The 16,399-nt window shown below is 32.8% G+C and overlaps 2 protein-coding genes across 10 annotated transcripts; both read right to left on the bottom strand.

Annotated features, from left to right (window-relative positions):
• Positions 1-1,290: 1,290 nt before the first annotated feature.
• LOC121234819 (AT-rich interactive domain-containing protein 2-like) lies at positions 1,291-6,925 on the bottom strand. Of its 4 annotated transcripts, none has more exons than XM_041130930.1 (3): positions 6,169-6,925; positions 5,084-6,130; positions 1,291-2,704 (listed from the first exon to the last, which is right to left on the bottom strand). In XM_041130930.1, exons 2-3 carry the CDS (start codon positions 6,089-6,091, stop codon positions 1,763-1,765), a joined length of 1,950 nt encoding a protein of 649 aa, XP_040986864.1. In that variant the 5' UTR covers positions 6,092-6,130; positions 6,169-6,925; the 3' UTR covers positions 1,291-1,762. The 4 variants fall into 4 exon arrangements, with proteins under 4 accessions (XP_040986864.1, XP_040986866.1, XP_040986865.1 ...); XM_041130932.1 differs by having other exon boundaries at positions 1,291-2,632; XM_041130931.1 differs by having other exon boundaries at positions 6,175-6,925.
• A 3,280-nt stretch (positions 6,926-10,205) lies between these two features.
• Positions 10,206-14,161, bottom strand: LOC121235952 (probable E3 ubiquitin-protein ligase RHB1A). Of its 6 annotated transcripts, none has more exons than XM_041132404.1 (6): positions 13,956-14,160; positions 13,529-13,691; positions 12,667-12,815; positions 11,064-11,493; positions 10,823-10,932; positions 10,206-10,731 (listed from the first exon to the last, which is right to left on the bottom strand). In XM_041132404.1, the coding sequence occupies exons 2-6, from the start codon at positions 13,599-13,601 to the stop codon at positions 10,702-10,704; spliced, it is 792 nt and encodes a 263-aa protein (XP_040988338.1). In that variant the 5' UTR covers positions 13,602-13,691; positions 13,956-14,160; the 3' UTR covers positions 10,206-10,701. The 6 variants fall into 6 exon arrangements, with proteins under 6 accessions (XP_040988338.1, XP_040988340.1, XP_040988336.1 ...); XM_041132405.1 differs by having other exon boundaries at positions 10,656-10,731; positions 13,529-13,629; positions 13,956-14,161; XM_041132401.1 differs by lacking the exon at positions 13,956-14,160 and adding an exon at positions 13,737-13,949 and having other exon boundaries at positions 10,656-10,731; positions 13,529-13,629.
• Positions 14,162-16,399: the final 2,238 nt, after the last annotated feature.

Below are 16,399 nucleotides of genomic sequence, written 5' to 3'. Positions count from 1 at the left end.
TGTATTTTTTTTCATTTTAAATTATCATTTTCGACAAGTACCAAGAGTAAAAAAGAAGATTTAGGAAAATGCAAAAATAAAAGAGGCTACATAAAATATATATATATATGTATATATATAAGCAAATATGGTAACATTAGCCATCGCCATTCGACTAATTAATTGACTAATAATTTAAAGAAAGGTCTACATTACTTGTACCATCAAGATTCAACATTGGCTTTACGTCTATTCTTCATCTCACGTTCTCCAAGACACCCCTATAAATTATAATATGATTCCCATTTGGGTCAACATGTTTCTCAAGCTTTGTTGAAGACATACAAGTTAGGAATCAAGCTATAGGTTTTTGGGAGCACTTTGTTTTATAGCAAAGATTAATCCTGTGTTTAGATGATGATCTGAGTTGATACGTGAATAATAATATTTTATAAATTTCATTCAGATGTATTTGAATATAAATAGATTGATATATATATATATATATTTAAATGTATAAAGTAGGTTGAGATGAGTTTTAACTTTTTATAGAAAGTTGAAAAAATAGTAAATCCCAAACATCTCTAAAATACAAGTAAATGTAAAAGTTGGCTACATTGACTAGTATACAAAATATTTATATTTTATATATATTCTTTTATAATTATAACGATTTAATTAGTAAAAAAAAAAAGCTCTTGCTTCACATGCAACCAGTCAATACACAAAAGTCGAAATGAATAAATAAGGGGCAGACCATTTCTTTCTTAGAATATAAGCATAATCTTATCCTTTTTGGAGACCAATGGCGAACAGTTAAAAAAATAAATAATACAATTACTTGTAATAAATACATGATCCTTGATTAAGTGACAAGCATGAAGCATGTGAATTTTAAAAACTAAGTATAATGATTTTTTTTTAAAAAAAAAAAAGAAAAAGAAAAAACGTCAACGATACAAGACATTACAAATACAGCTCAACAGTATAGTTTTTTTTCTTTTCTTTTGAGTAACCCACTGAATGGGAATTTGATAGGTCAAATTAAGAGTTTAGAGGAACATTTAACAAGTTTTTGAATGGAGAAATGCAATTTAAAACCTCACAAAATGATTTTCAGAATAATGCGAAAGTGGAAATTTACTAGGAATCCTCGGAACTCCCTTCCTATCATAACATGTCATGTAATTAAAATTGTTCGTGTAAGCTTAGGAATTAATTGGCATAGTATGATAAGATGTGAATATCATGTGTTTGTACCCTTGGAATACCTAATGATTCCTCTGCAAGAGTAGGGTGGAAACAAGAACAAACACAAACTAACATGATGCAAATAATTCAAAAGATCGAGCACCACATGCACATCTTAGTTAAAACCTAAAAAATCAAACTACAACTTGAATTCGAGCCACTATCTCTCTCCCTGTCTAATGAGATAGTTATGCCCTAAAGGTATGGTAGTACGAAGTATTGGTTTTACAGTATTTACAAAGCAGCATCCAGCTCAACAATACAACCTTGTGAAGTGATACTTCAGTAATCAAAGCTACTTAATTCAGAAACTCAGCATTTGGCATCCACGACCATGGTCATAACTTTCTCATCAAAATTGCATCTTCACATTTGAATGTGATAATCTCATCCCACCAAAATTTCAAGGAGAGAGAAGCTGCATCTGTGAAAACGAGGGAGAGAAAATTATTTTACAAAATCTGAACAAGGGCAAAGTCATATTGTTCAACCTCTCTGATCTGAGTGATGGAATCCAGCTCCACATTTTTCCCTATTCGAAATCAGTGCATTGCTTATTGTCAGAACACGCTGGAAACTTGGAGCCTGGAACCTTCAGTGCTTCATGCCCAAAACCATCACTTAATGATCCAAACTCTGTTTCATCATCATCACTGTCAACATTCTTTGGAGTCACATGATTCTGATATCTTCTACGCTGGACAAGAAATACATTGAAGTAATAGCTCACCAGGTTCTCCCTTGTCTTCCCTGGAAAGTACTTGAATGCATTATCAGAAAGATTTGACCTTACCATATTCTTAAATCTCTGTTCTTCGGCATTCGTCCACTGAAGTGAAACTTCCTCACCCATACGATCAAATCGCCAACAATAAAACATCGGGCCCAGCTCAAGCTTCAATTTCATCCTCTTCTCAACTATATGAAATCTAACACATTCAACAGAACCTGGGAGTCGACAGCCACATAAGTATGGTCTTCCTCTCCCAATGGGATCTGTTTCAACTGAGCCATTATGCTTTTCATGTTTCAAAGGCCATACACATGTCCCTAGCCACTTCGAGTCACTCTCTGAAACCACACCAGTCCATTCAGGGACCTCAGCTTGGAGGTGAGAATCCACACAAACTTGTCTTTGGGGGGGATCATCCCCAGGTGGGTTGACTATGGTATTTGTGGCCGATATATTGTCAGTAACAGGTTCTTGCTCCTTGGGGCCATTATCCAACTCTATCTTGTGAGGGCTTAATTTACTTTGGATGGGCGAACATGAATTGCAACAAGAACATGCACGGCATTTTACCGAAGTAGGAAGCCTTTCACTGCATCTTAACCTCTCTGTAGACTGATGACTAGGAGAATTACCATCCTCGTACATAGAGGGGTGCATCTTCAGCTTCTTCTGCAGTTCCAGACCATTATCATTGTAGAAGTTGGCGAAGCAATATAATTTTGTACCAAACAAGTAGAGTTCCTATTTAAAAAGTCTTCATCATGAACCCTTTTCGTGATGGCTAAAAGTTGCGTTGAGATTCCATTTAATTCAACTTTCAGTCTTTATATATCATATTACTGGTATTAAAGTTGAACTAATTGTGAAAATTGTTCTTGTGGTTAAGCATGCTAAAGTTGTAACAATGGTTGATTGGCAAGGCGGCTCCACCAGCAAATGCAAGGGCGCTGCACCAGTTTCCTCTGTGTCTCTTATTTCTATTAGAAGATGGAGAAAATGATTTATACGCAATACTTACCGGTGAGGTTGCATTATAAGATTGATTAAATAATTCACACAATCACTTTTGCAATTTTTATCCTCACCACAAGATGGAGAAAATGATTGAACGACTCAGAGATTTATGAGCTGATCTCAAATAACAACATAAAACTCCATGACTAGAAATGAATATCCTATAGGTCAATAAAAAATAGGCCTCTAATCCAATTAAACCTTGCTGAGAAATGTTTCTCAACAATAGGTAAAGTATTGAGAAAATGATACGTTATTCAAGGAAAGTACATGGAACCAAAAAACTCCCTGGAGAAATAGCACCCCTAAAACAGTCCAGATAAACTAATTTAGATATTGATAAAAAAGACCTTTACAAAGTGATTATAAAAACACCCATTTTGAAATAAGAGTGAAATAGAAAAGTTATTGAGTTTCTGAAGTATCGAGTGATTCTCATCATGGATATCTTATCACCAAACTTTTACACCATATAAAATCGAATGCCATGCAATCAATAATAAATGAAGAAGAGGTCAAATTCAAAAGAGGTGTATGAAATCAAGGCAATTAAAGCATTTATGGACATATTTATGGACATTCCAAAAGCAATCTAAAACATGCATGCAAAAAATCAAAAGATGCGGCTACATTGTACAATTTGGGAAAAGGAACTAGGAAAGCACCCCCAAATATGAGTTGAGTCTTAGCATTCCAAAAATTTTATTGATTTCTAATAGCATTTAAAATGTGTCTATTTGAATAGAACGTAGAGGATTAATGTACAGAAAGAGATCTGAGAAATTATAAAGGAGCCACATCATTTTCTCCATCACTCTCTCGAATGAATATGCTGCTTCCCTCACTCTCTTCTTAATTTATCTAATCAATGGAGGGGAATGATACTAGCTGGGCTTGACAAGGTGGTTTGTCCTACCCGTTCCCGACTTTAGGTGGGTGTTCTAGCAGGGAAGAACTGTAATGGGAGGAGTCTTAGTTGGCATTTGGTAGTTGTGTGTGATGATTTCTTCTAAACATATACTATCACTCCATCATGGGTTCATTGTGGAATTCATAATTATGAGGATATAAAAATGGCATTCGGTGGTTGTACTGTTTTGGAGATCAAGAGATGAACAAAAAGGCTTTTTTTTGGTAGGGTTTGATCTTTGCAGGCATCGAGTTAGTTATTTCTTTGACTTTGATCTCTGTGTTTGCTGGTTTCTTGTTCAATTGCGTAGTCGCATTTTGGTGGAATGGGAATCTGGATGTTTGACTGTTCCTGAGTTTCACCAAATTGGAAGCCAAATTTAGAGGCAATTTTCAACCAATAATATGATACGGGTGTCAGACTTGAATGCTGAACTTCCTGGAAATACTATAGTTCATCTTCTTGTTCAGATGATTTATCCTAAGACTGTTGGGGGCAAGAAGGAATTCAAGAAACAGAGGAGGGCGTGGCTGTTGAGGATGAAGAGTCAAATAATGAAGCTGGGTTACTTCATTACCCTATCATAGAAGGGTTTTCAAATCTTGATGTGGCTCCCTTTTGGCTATTTTGGTTCCCTTTTTGCATACATGGCATCTTCCAAATCAAAACAGGAGGATAACTGGAGGCCCCCAAACAAGAAGGTACCTTCTGCTAATTAATGCAAATCACAATGTTTACCATCATTTGTTGCCAAGGTTAATAATACTTCATAATGACTTGATTCTAGGGATTTTCTTTTAGACAAACATCTTGTATTATTATCCTCATAAATTTACTTTTCAAAAAAGATGTTATTCTTCTACTGAATAGAGATTTTTGTCTTGCAAATATATATTGGCTAGTGCATAATGAGGATAATATATATATATATATATATATTTTTTTATAAGTAATCGAAGTATATTAATAAAAGAATAGGCAAAGCCATGTGTAGTACAAAAGAAAGCCCTAACTATGTAGGGACATTAGAAACGAGGAAATCATGAAATTACATTAAGTGTTGGGATTTAACGTCATTATCAGGTCTCAGCAAGAAATTAAGGCATCATATCATAAACATTGATTCTACTCGAGGCATTAATTATGTGAGACAAAAGCAAAACTTAAGAAGAATCGCCAGAGATACGTGAACTTACCTCCACAAGAGATCCTTCAGTTTTTGGATTGGGATGCCTTCTTAGAAACAGTGCTTCCCTTGCCCTCATTGCCTGGACCAATAACTCCTTGCTTTCATGTTCTTTCCACTTTGATGGCTCTGGCATTACTCCAACTGAAGGATCCTCAGGATGCTTTGCAATCTGGATCACCCAATTCAGCATTCCTGCCAAAGATTCTCGCTTTCTCTTATGAAAATTAAGTTCTCTCCTAGCAATACTAGAACTGATGATCACACGATCAGTGGCCTCATCATTAAAAATGCTTTTGCTATCATGGTGAACGTTTTCGCCATCATCACTATGCCATTTACTAACATCTTCCCACATCGTACAAGCGATGTTGGTGTCTGAGATGTCAAATCCACTCCTCTCAATATCCATATCCATGTACTTCCCACTTTTGCAAGATTCCAGTCGAACAAGCTCAACATCTCTGTTCTTGTTTCTCCCCGGACCATCCGATAATAAACCTCTAAACTCTTTCTCTAGCTCCAAAGATAACGAACTAAAATCCTCATCGCATCCACACTGTCCATTCCCCAACTTCCTATCTCTACACCTCTTCTCGAACCATTTCTCCAGCTCGTTCAAGTACTTGCAATATATCAATTTCACCGAAGATGTCACACTAAGATCCAAACCTGATTCCTCCGCAACGAAAGCCCACATCCCTTTCTTCGACACCATGTCAAACCCTCCTCTCTCCCTCACCACCCAGAACAGCTTAAACAAATCCGGGGACCGCCCATCACCGAGCATTGCCGGAACAGGCCTAATAACACCATTACTATTAATCTCTTTAAGAAAAACTGAAAGAACCTGGTCGAACAGGCACCGTAGTTTAACCATATAATCAGCACGACGATCATCGACGCCATCTCTTTCGGAATTATCAGTAGCAAGGCAACGGCCATTATTTTGGAAATCACTAACTACCTCAACACAATCTAAGACAGACCCATTTGTTATAATTGAGCATCCCGCCATGAACTTGGACTTATTTCTTACTAATATTTCTTTCTTCTTTACTTATAAAAAAAAAAAAAAAAAAATTCTTTCTTCTTCTTCTTCTGTTTTTTTTTTTTTTTTTGATATGTCAAACACAACCAAACAACAACGAGGTTCTTATCTTAGCTTTTTACAGAAACCGATTATACAAGACGAAATTTACAACAAAAAAAAAAAAAAAGGGTGAATTATGTTTGGGCTTGGGAGGGTGGGAGACCCTTTGCCCTGGTTTCTCAGAAGATTTACCTCATTTCTGCGTCGTGAACTGTCTTGCCTCTAATGCTTCACAAAAGCAGCAAAATGGGATACACAGGGGATAGGAGGCGACAAGGAACAAAAGGGTGGGTTAGGACAAGCTAAAGCAATCTAGGAAATGATTAGTGGGTGCCAGACAAGGGGAATTAAGATGTCAGACGGGGAGAGAGAGAGAGAGAGAGAGAGAGAGAGCAGAAAAAATAGCCTCTTGAAATCAATATAAGAAGATGGAAATATTATCTACTTAACAAATACAAAAAATGATGCAATTTTCCACCCCCTTGGGTATGAAAAGTCGAGATTGAAACAAGCGTGACATAAAAAAACAGTCGAGAAGAATTAAGAGCAAGTATGGAGATCTAAATAGACATGGGCGGTCGTGTACCTGCCCTGCTTCCCAGTGGGGTCGGGAGAGGCAAATTCCTTTTCTTGGGGCAAGTTCAAGTTGTTGCAGAATTCTTACACCTTCAAAACCCCATGTTTTCATATCGATCCCATCACAACATGTTTGAAAAGAATACATTGTGTGGTTTTCGAGAGGAAGAGAATATACGTGGGTTCAACTTTAACCCTAATAACTAAAGAAGGATCTAGTTTAGATTTTATAAAAATAAATTAGTATTAAATTTATTTTATAATAAAAATAATTTTATAATTTAACCTAACCTATCAAATTACATTAATTTATAAATTTATTTTTATAAATTTTTTTGTCTCCAAATCATTTCTTTATAAATTTTATTTGAAAGTTCATATTTAACACATAACCAGCAATGCTTAGTATATAGAAAATGCCCCATCATCTAATAAATAGAATTTTAACTTCTTCATAATTAAAAAGAAAAAAGCTATAACAAGTGGTGTATTGAGGTGCTAAACTTGGACGTAACATAACTCGTATAAAAATTAAAAATAAAGATACTACCATAATTGGATGAATTTCCAAGAAAAAAGTAAGATTAAAAGAGAACTTTGGCGAAAATGCCTCCCCATGAAAGGTAAATAGTTATATATAATAGAATATGAAAGGTAAGTAGTCCAAACAAATAATCATTTTTGACAAAATTGTTATTTTATGATCGTTAATAGCTTTGAAAGTTTTTTAATAAAAAAATTAGATTGTTTGTGTTATATATTAAATTACATTTTAGTTTCAAATATACTAAAATGTATGTTTGGTATTTTTCGTCAAACGTACTTTTTATGCAGAACGTAATTCAAATGTTAAAAGATTGTCAATGGATAAAAATATCTATACAACTTTAAAATAATTACAACTTTTAAACTTTAAAAAATATAGTCATAATATTTAAAAAACCAAATGATTGTCTTTTCTACATCAAAAATATTTTTTAATTTAATAAATGTAATATGTTTGAAAGTACTTTAAACACATGATTATCAAACAATAAATACTTTTTAATAGTATAATTTATTAGTTAAGCTATAAACTATAAGTTCTAAAACTATAAATTATATTTTTCACCACAATACCAGGCATATACTAAACGCTTTCCCTTCACAAAAATTCAAAAATTTTACATTCTAATAACTTGCAAAACACGTTAAGAAATTAAAGAAAAGACTGATCGGGTTGACCCTGAAATAATAAAAGTTTTATTTTTATTTTATGAATACTAAAATAACTAAAAGTTGGTTTATCTCGTCCTAATTTTTTTTTTTTTTTTTTTTAGGTTGTTCACAAATATATAAGTGGTCACCTTTTTAAGTGGAGTTTCTTGCATAATTTCCTGTTTTTCACATTTATTTTCTTCGAAAGTAACCCAAATTCATATTATAATCGTGTCAACAATCACCATATCCTTAATCTTTTAATAAAGGACATTTAATTATAAAAAAATAATGTTCTATAATAAATATTTATTTTTAATAGACAAGAAATAATATTTACAATCCTACCGACTACTGTTACCTTACTTGCTAATTGGCTCATTTTTCATAGGCTAAGGTTAATTGTATGCATTGACGTGGAGGAAAAAAATCTATAGCTTTTATTTCTTCATTTGTTTTTCCTCACAAACATGCAATCTATCTCGCTTCCACTCAAACATGCAAACTCATTAACTCCTGCTTCGAATAATGCGTTTAGAACTTGATATGAGATTTTAATTAAGATAGTTTATAAATAGTAGTAAAATTATTTGTAAATAATAGTAAAATGATTTGAATTATTTTATGGCATTTTAGAAAAGAACAAAGAAAAAGTTGAATAAAAATATTATAAAGTTAAAATATTATTAGAATATAATTTTTTAATATAATTTTTGTTTTGAAATTTAAGAAAGTTGAATTATTTTTTGTGTTTTGTTTGTAAGTTTGGAAAATTATAATAATTAGGTAAAGATTAATGAAAAAGTTAAAAATTTAAAATTGAAAAAGTATTTATGTTTGTGATATTTGAATATTGAGATGAAATGAAAACATCTCTCTATCTAAATCAAGATTCGTTAAACAACCCAATTGAACATTAGCATTGGCTTAGCCAAATGCCAATTCATTTTCAAAATTTGAAGAAATAGAGATGAAATCATTTGCATTGGAGTAGTCAAATACTAGTGGCTTCAAATATGAGCTACAATATTTTTAAGTGTTTCTTCATATTTGAATATGTATTGTTCATATTCAAAAATGATATTTTATATTAAAATATCAGATCCAATTACTCATAACTGCTTCGATATATTAAGATTTGCTTCTATATTATACTTGGTCAGGTATATTATACTTGGTCTTGTCTAATAGGTTTACATATCAGTCTTTAAGAATAAGTTAGTTTTGTAAATTAGGTCGAGGAAAAAAAATAGTTGAAAAATAATAATTTAAGTAAAAATTAAATTATTAATTAAAATATGATTAGTGTAATTGTAAAATATGAAAAAATAAATAAATATTATTATTAAAAAATAATTTTATATTATTATTTTGATTAATCCAATGTGAGGTTATGACTTGAATGGTTTTAAATTTATGAAAAATATGTACTTTTAGCTAAATTTTGAAGATGATTTTGATAAAGCTAATGCTGACGCTAATCTCTCAACCCCATAATTATTTGCTCCTTCCACCTAGTGTGAGAAAGAAAAAAAAAATTATTTGCAAGTTTATATTTTGACACATCAAGAGTCAAGACACACCAATGATGTGGAGAATGGAGAAAGATGCCACATCAACTATGACTATTTAATAACTAAAAGGGGCCCCATATTAAATGGTATGTTGCCACACCAAGTTTGTAAGACAAAGTATTGAAAGAAAGAAAATAAAGAAGGCCATTACCCAAACAAATGCGTTACGAAACTTTACATATGTAGAACGTCACCCAAGAAAGTCAGAGAAGAGCAGGAGATCTAATGCTGTGGACAAGACAATATTAACACTCATTCAAAACCAACTTGAGCATAGTCTGATCCCAATTCTAAAAGAAGGCCAAAATAGCACCACGAAGGTGGGCAGGAATAATTGATTCCTTCTAAAACCGTAGTAAAGACATATTTAGCTTCTAGCAGTAGATAAGATGTATATACTTACAAAAGCCAGGATTCTTCGATCAAACTTTAATGTCAAATTAGAGTTTTATATACATGAAACAAAGCATGTCTTTTCGTATTATATTTCCCTACTTCCATTAGGCTGATTAAGCCTCGTTTGTTTTCACAACTCCTCTCAACTTATCTAATTTAATCATTATAACTTTATCAAATTTTCACATAAAATAAAATAAACAATTCAACTTTTTCAAATCCCAAAACAAAAATAATATTAAAAAAATATATTCTAATAATATTTTATTTAACTTTTAACTTTAATTTCAACTCAACTCATCTCATCTACGAAAACAAACGGAGAGGCTACAATCACCAAGAGACGATCAACGTGACAACATGGCAACCCCTTCAACTACAATCCGACTCGAGCAAATATATTGCTTATAACATACTGGCTGGCCAAAAACTAAGGACGAATCCATTGCAAATGTATAATGGACCTCCGGGATTGAATCGTACAAATTCTATATCTACTTTCTGTTTTTCTTTCCATTTCTTCCTAAGTTTAAAAGTAAATGTATATGCACAAAGACGCTATCCTTTTGAAATGGGCATGACTCCTCAATACCAAATTAACCAAACCACAGCTAAATCTGCAGCTGCCACTTAAAAGGAGAGAGAGAGAGAGAGAGAGAGAGAGAGAGAGAGAGAGAGAGAGAGAGAGAGAGAGAGAGAGCTGAAAACTCTAGCAGATTTGTAACCTCCTCTTAGAACATGTTTTGAACAGCAAAGAAGTTGGAACTTGACTTCTCGATTGCCTGATTGCTGCTAAACTATAGGAGGATTGAAAATCATCTCCTGCATGGTAAGAAAAACAGATCCCACTGAGTCGAATATAACAATAAATATATCTTTCACCCAATCATAAAACTTCATCATTGAGGCAGACCTTATCACACACAGGACATGCATCACTTCTTTCCATCCACTCAAGAATGCATGCAAGGTGAAAATGATGCTCACACTTTGTGCTAATTTTTGGATTCTCAGCATCATACTCTGCAGGGAAGAAGACAAGAATATATGTACATAAATTTTCTTCTCCAAACACAATGGAATCAACTTCACATCGTCAACAGCAAAAACAAACATTAAAAAAATGTTGAAGGAAGTCTCAGGGAGGAAATCACCTTCTAAGCAAATGGCACAATCCTCTTCCTCTGAAGCAAAAATAACAGGTTCCACTGGCTTTGAAAGTTCAACTTCTGACCCTTTTGCCGAATCAAGTTCAAAATCGATTTGCACTTTGCATTCTGATTCTTTTGGATCTTCCGACTTTGCTGAATTTTCTAGAGTGTTACCATCAACTGTTTGTTGAAAAGATTCAGAATTTGTTGTTTGCACTGCTGCATCCATCTTGCAGTTGCAAATTTCTTCAGCCATAGGTGGAGTTTGAGGACGCCCTAAAATTACATCATATGGCATAGGTGCCGGAGGTGGTCTATAAGTGTCAGGGATCGATGTATCCAAATTTGTATCAACCAGGAGCCCTGTAGAGAGTGCAGAAGCACCTCCATGACCAGATGATAGAGGCACATGCTCTTCTGATGCTCTTGGGTACTGCAGAGAAAGATAAGTTAGCAAAACCAAAAATATAGACAATGAGGGTCATGATGCAGCAACAGCAGCAATTGATGATTACACAAACATTTCTGAACAATCACAGCCATGTTGAATAGAAGAGCTAATTCTCCCATGACAAACTATCTGTTCTCAGCGACCAGCGATAAAGTTTGATGTAGACTGTAGGCATTACATTACGGTGTTAAGTTAGAAGACCTTATCACCAGTACCAAGACTAGCTCTTAAAAAATCAACTTTGCATTGTCATACACGGATTCAAGGTTGAGCTTTTATCCATGATAATTTCGTAATCTTCCACTGGGACCACCGAGTGAATTATCTTGCAACTAAGAATTTAAGGGGTTTTCAATCTTTAACTGGTAGTTTGAGGGAACTTTGTGCATTTTCGCTTTTAATTAGTTATGTAAATTTAGTTCTAGCAGTGGATTTATTTTTCCTGAGATATATGGATAACTGAAATAAAAAGAAAAGAATAGAAGGAAAAACATAAAACCAAATTTAAAAGACAACATAATTAAAAAATGCTCTTGATAAGAAATATTTAAAAATTTCAATTTTAATTCTTTAAAAAACATCCCTACTAAATTAAAAAAAAGTTAATTTCAAAGATATAAAATTAAAAAAGAAAAATAAAATATGAAAAATATACTTTTTAAAAAATTAATTTAAAAGTTGGCACATTAAAAAAATATGCTTGATAAAAAGTTCAAAAATTGAAAAAAAAAGTAAACAAAAAATGGTTTTTCAACTTGTTGTGTTTTTAAATATATTTTTTCTATTTTTTTGTTTTTTAAGTTTTCATTTTAATGTTTTTTGAAGTTTTACTCTTTTTCTCGATTGTTTTAAGCTTTTTATCAAGGGTATTTGCGTGAAAAAGTTTTAACAGGGGGTATATTTCAATTTTCGGTATGTTTGGGGGGCATTGCCAAAATTCTGAGCTGGGTTAAGCATTGCATATTGCATGGTAGTTTGAGGTGAGTTTTTGTATTTTCTGCTTATTAAAAATACCAGGCAGGAGAAAAAAAGGCAGATATTCTCATACAGCAGAGTCACAATAAACAATTGCAAAGAATTACGTATGTGATACAAAGATAACATTTTGATCTAGACTTGAAGACAGGAAAAATGCCAAGAAAAAATTATACTGACATAATAATATGCTGATGCAGTGTTCAAGTCAGTTCCTTTGGAGGAACAACAGCAACAACCTCCCATTTCCTTTAATTTATCTTGAAACCCTCCTAAAACATTCAGTAGTCGCCATTTGCTGCAGCATATCCCCTTCTTTAGTACCAAATCTATTACACAAGAGATAAGCAATTATAAATGTTAGATTTATACACGAAATTACCAATTTAATTATTATTGAAGACTAAGTAAACACTAAAAGACCAAAAAATTAACCAGCTTCTTGGTATCTCCTACTCAATGATTATCACAATCTAAGCTAGCCATTCAAAACATACAGGGTTACCCAATCGATCAAGGCAATTCATGGGTCCAAGACTACATCAACAGGCGTAGCATATGGCATAAGAATCAGAAACAGACATGAGGAACAATTAGGCTCGTAATTTTGAAAAGCAAAAACCGACAATGCCATAATTGCCATAATTGATAAACTACCATCCTTAATGGACTTCATCCACTCCTCACCTACTTCAATTTTCTTAGAAAACTACAAAGAGAGAAGGAAAAAAAAAAGACACTGCATAATTTATATTATTAAGTACATAATGATCCAGTAATTGCCAAACCTATCTATTTTTTTATGTTACCACCACTCATTCAGTCCAACCGCTAGAACACAATATCGCTTCCTCTCCAATAACATCAACAACGTTTGTTGCAACAGAATTATGGCTTTCTCAGGCTTCACAATCATACAAGTTTAAGAATAAGAATCCGAAAATTAGATGATCCAATCTTCAACAACTCCGAAACCATCAGTAACGCTGAAAAGAAATCTTAATTACTATTTGATCACCAGCATATCTCAAATTACATTCACCTATATATGAACCATTGCGTAGTAACGGAACACCGGAGTAATATATTTGTGTGTCGTGTAAAAGCAGAAACATGGAACGCGTAGTGAAACCAGTAAAGGAGCTGACGGTGCCGAGAATACAGATGTCAGAAATATGATGGATGCAAGAACAAACTGAGAAAACCTAAGAAAATAATTTAAAAACATAAATCCAAAGGTCGATACGAACAAACAGCACCGAAACCGATTAGGAAAAAAAGCAGGTAAACCAAAAACCAAACGCATTAGAATCCAGAGCTCCGACTACGATTTTAACAAACGCGTCACAGATTGTAACAAAAGTAGATTGAATACGGTGGAAAGCGAGAGAGAGAGAGAGAGTGATCAACTCGGTTTCGGCAAGTCTGCTCGAAACGCGTTGGTGGAATCGTGGGAGTGGGATTCTTACCTTTGCGATTGGGAAATGCAATCGGAATTGGAAGAGTAGATAGAGACAGTGAGAAAGAGAGGGGGGGCGAGGGAGAGTTTGGTGAACTGAGGTTCTTGTGTGCTTGTTGGCAAACCGTGACGAGAGAGCCTGAAGAGCCTTTAGCGCAGAGAGAGAGAGAGAGAGAGAGAGAGACTTTCGTTTGCGAGTACGACTCTCGGAAAAAGGAAGTCGGATAAATATTAAATAATTATAATAATAATAATAATATTAATAAGAAGTTGAGCCTTAACTTATCGTTAACTTATATTTTTTATTTTATAACAATTTTATTTTTTTAATTTAGATCGTATGTATAAAAAGTAGCCCTACTCTTCATCTATTTCACCACAATATCGATAAATAATTTATATAAATTTAAAATAAGACTTGATAAAAATTTATAAAAAAGTAAACTTCATCTTAAAAAAATGTAAAAAAAAATTATTTTTTATTAATGAAACTCACTTTTTTTACAAAAAGATTATTCAGAACTTATATATTAGAGATTTGTACATAATATTAATTTAATATTAAATTATTAAAAATGATTTATTATATCTAATTTGTGAATCAATCATTTCATATCACTTTATAGAATAAAAAGATGATTGTAAAATAAATTTGTGTACATAGATGGTATGTTTTTAACATTTTCGTATGCAAATTGAATTGAGTTTTAGGCTAATTATATCGTTCAACATCTGATTATAATTTTTTATTTAGTCAACAAGCAAGCCGAACTGGAGTTTGCCCTATTGATATTGAGTGACTTTGTGACCAGTCTTATTGACGTGGTGACAATTATTTATAGATCGATCACATGAATCATAAGAAAAAAAAAACTATTAATTTGACTGTTTATCATCGACAATGTTACTACTAGACTTCTTTTTTAAAATAAAAATAGAGAAATATTATAGATACAGACAAATTGTATAAAAATAAATCGGTAAATTGATATAACTTAATATAATATATTAGATTGTAAAATTATTTTTATTATAAAGTAAATCTAATATACTATAAACACATATCAATTAATAAATTTATTTTTACAAAATCATTTTATGAATAAAAAATTTCTCATAAAAATAATTTAATGAATTTACGAGGAGGGAATTACGTGCGTAATTTTGCACGCGCTGGCTCTATAACCGCGTGGAAGTGTTCATTATTCAGAGATGTTGAAGTTTATTTCTTTTTGTTTTGAAAAAACCTACTTTGCCTCTTAAAGTGTACCATTCTACTTGACCATTCTAAAAAAAAATTATTATTTTTTATTTAACAATTAAAAAAGTAATTTTAAGTATATTAATGTATTTTTTTTATTTTTTAAATATATTTAAATATATTAAAAAATATGAATAAAAAATAAAAAAAATTCAAAAGTAACGTGCGATCAAATAAAATGGACTACTCTGAGCGACAGAGCTGCCCAACTCTTTTATTTTTTCCATTCCTTTTATTGTAGGTAGGAAAGTACATATAGCTCAGCAACCCCCCAAAAAATAACCAACTTTAAACGTCGAAATCAATGCTACACATGGCACAGTAGTCTCTCCTCCTTTTATTCTTTGTTTTTTTTTTTGGAAGTATAAGTGGTATCTTTTATTTACTATCAAACAGTGCTAGTCATTACAGTATTTCTCTCTCAACACAGAATTCATAATATGTAAGGACCATCTTCTATCTACACGTATTCTTCATTACAATTGAGTGCCAATTTAGCAAGTAAATAAGTTGTATTATTAGCTTGTCTATAAGTAAAAATAACCAACCAATTCGAGTTGTCAGCAAGTAATCTTCTAGTATCTTCAATCAAGATTCGATAGTCTGCACATATCTTCTCCTTACTATTAGTGTCATTGACTATCAATTGTGAATCCCCCTTCAGAACAACACTAGAAAGACCCAGCTCCAGGCATAAGACCATGACTCTTCTCAACTTTAGCTATTACAGGCTTCGTGACAACATCTATATTTGAACAGACACAGGCCAAAATGTCTTCTTCTGAATTTTTTATGATGATTCCAATTCCCACGTTCTTGTTCTTCACATCAAGGGATGCATCCCAGTTTACTTTACTAACCATAGCAGTAGGTCTTTGCCACTTAACCACATTCCTATCAACATGACTAGGCTGTAGTTGAACTTTTGCTGCTATAAACTCATCCATGCTCTACTTGGCAGCACTTAACACTTTCCTCGGATTCTCAAATTTATTATAAAAAAATCAGTAAGTTCTTTTCAACCAAATTCGTCTCATGGTACAAGCCACCAGACCTACCTTCTCTTCTTCCAAGCACAAATTCAGCTTTTGCCATAACTCCATAAAATCCACTTCTGTATTAGCCCATTTATGGATTGGGCTGTCATGTTCTGCCCATACATCCAAGGCTGCTGAATAACACCACAAGGTATG

This window comes from Juglans microcarpa x Juglans regia, chromosome 6D (genome assembly GCF_004785595.1).
Source record: "Juglans microcarpa x Juglans regia isolate MS1-56 chromosome 6D, Jm3101_v1.0, whole genome shotgun sequence".
In the NCBI taxonomy this organism is placed as follows: Eukaryota; Viridiplantae; Streptophyta; class Magnoliopsida; order Fagales; family Juglandaceae; genus Juglans; species Juglans microcarpa x Juglans regia.
This window is presented reverse-complemented; position numbering and strand designations above follow the sequence as displayed.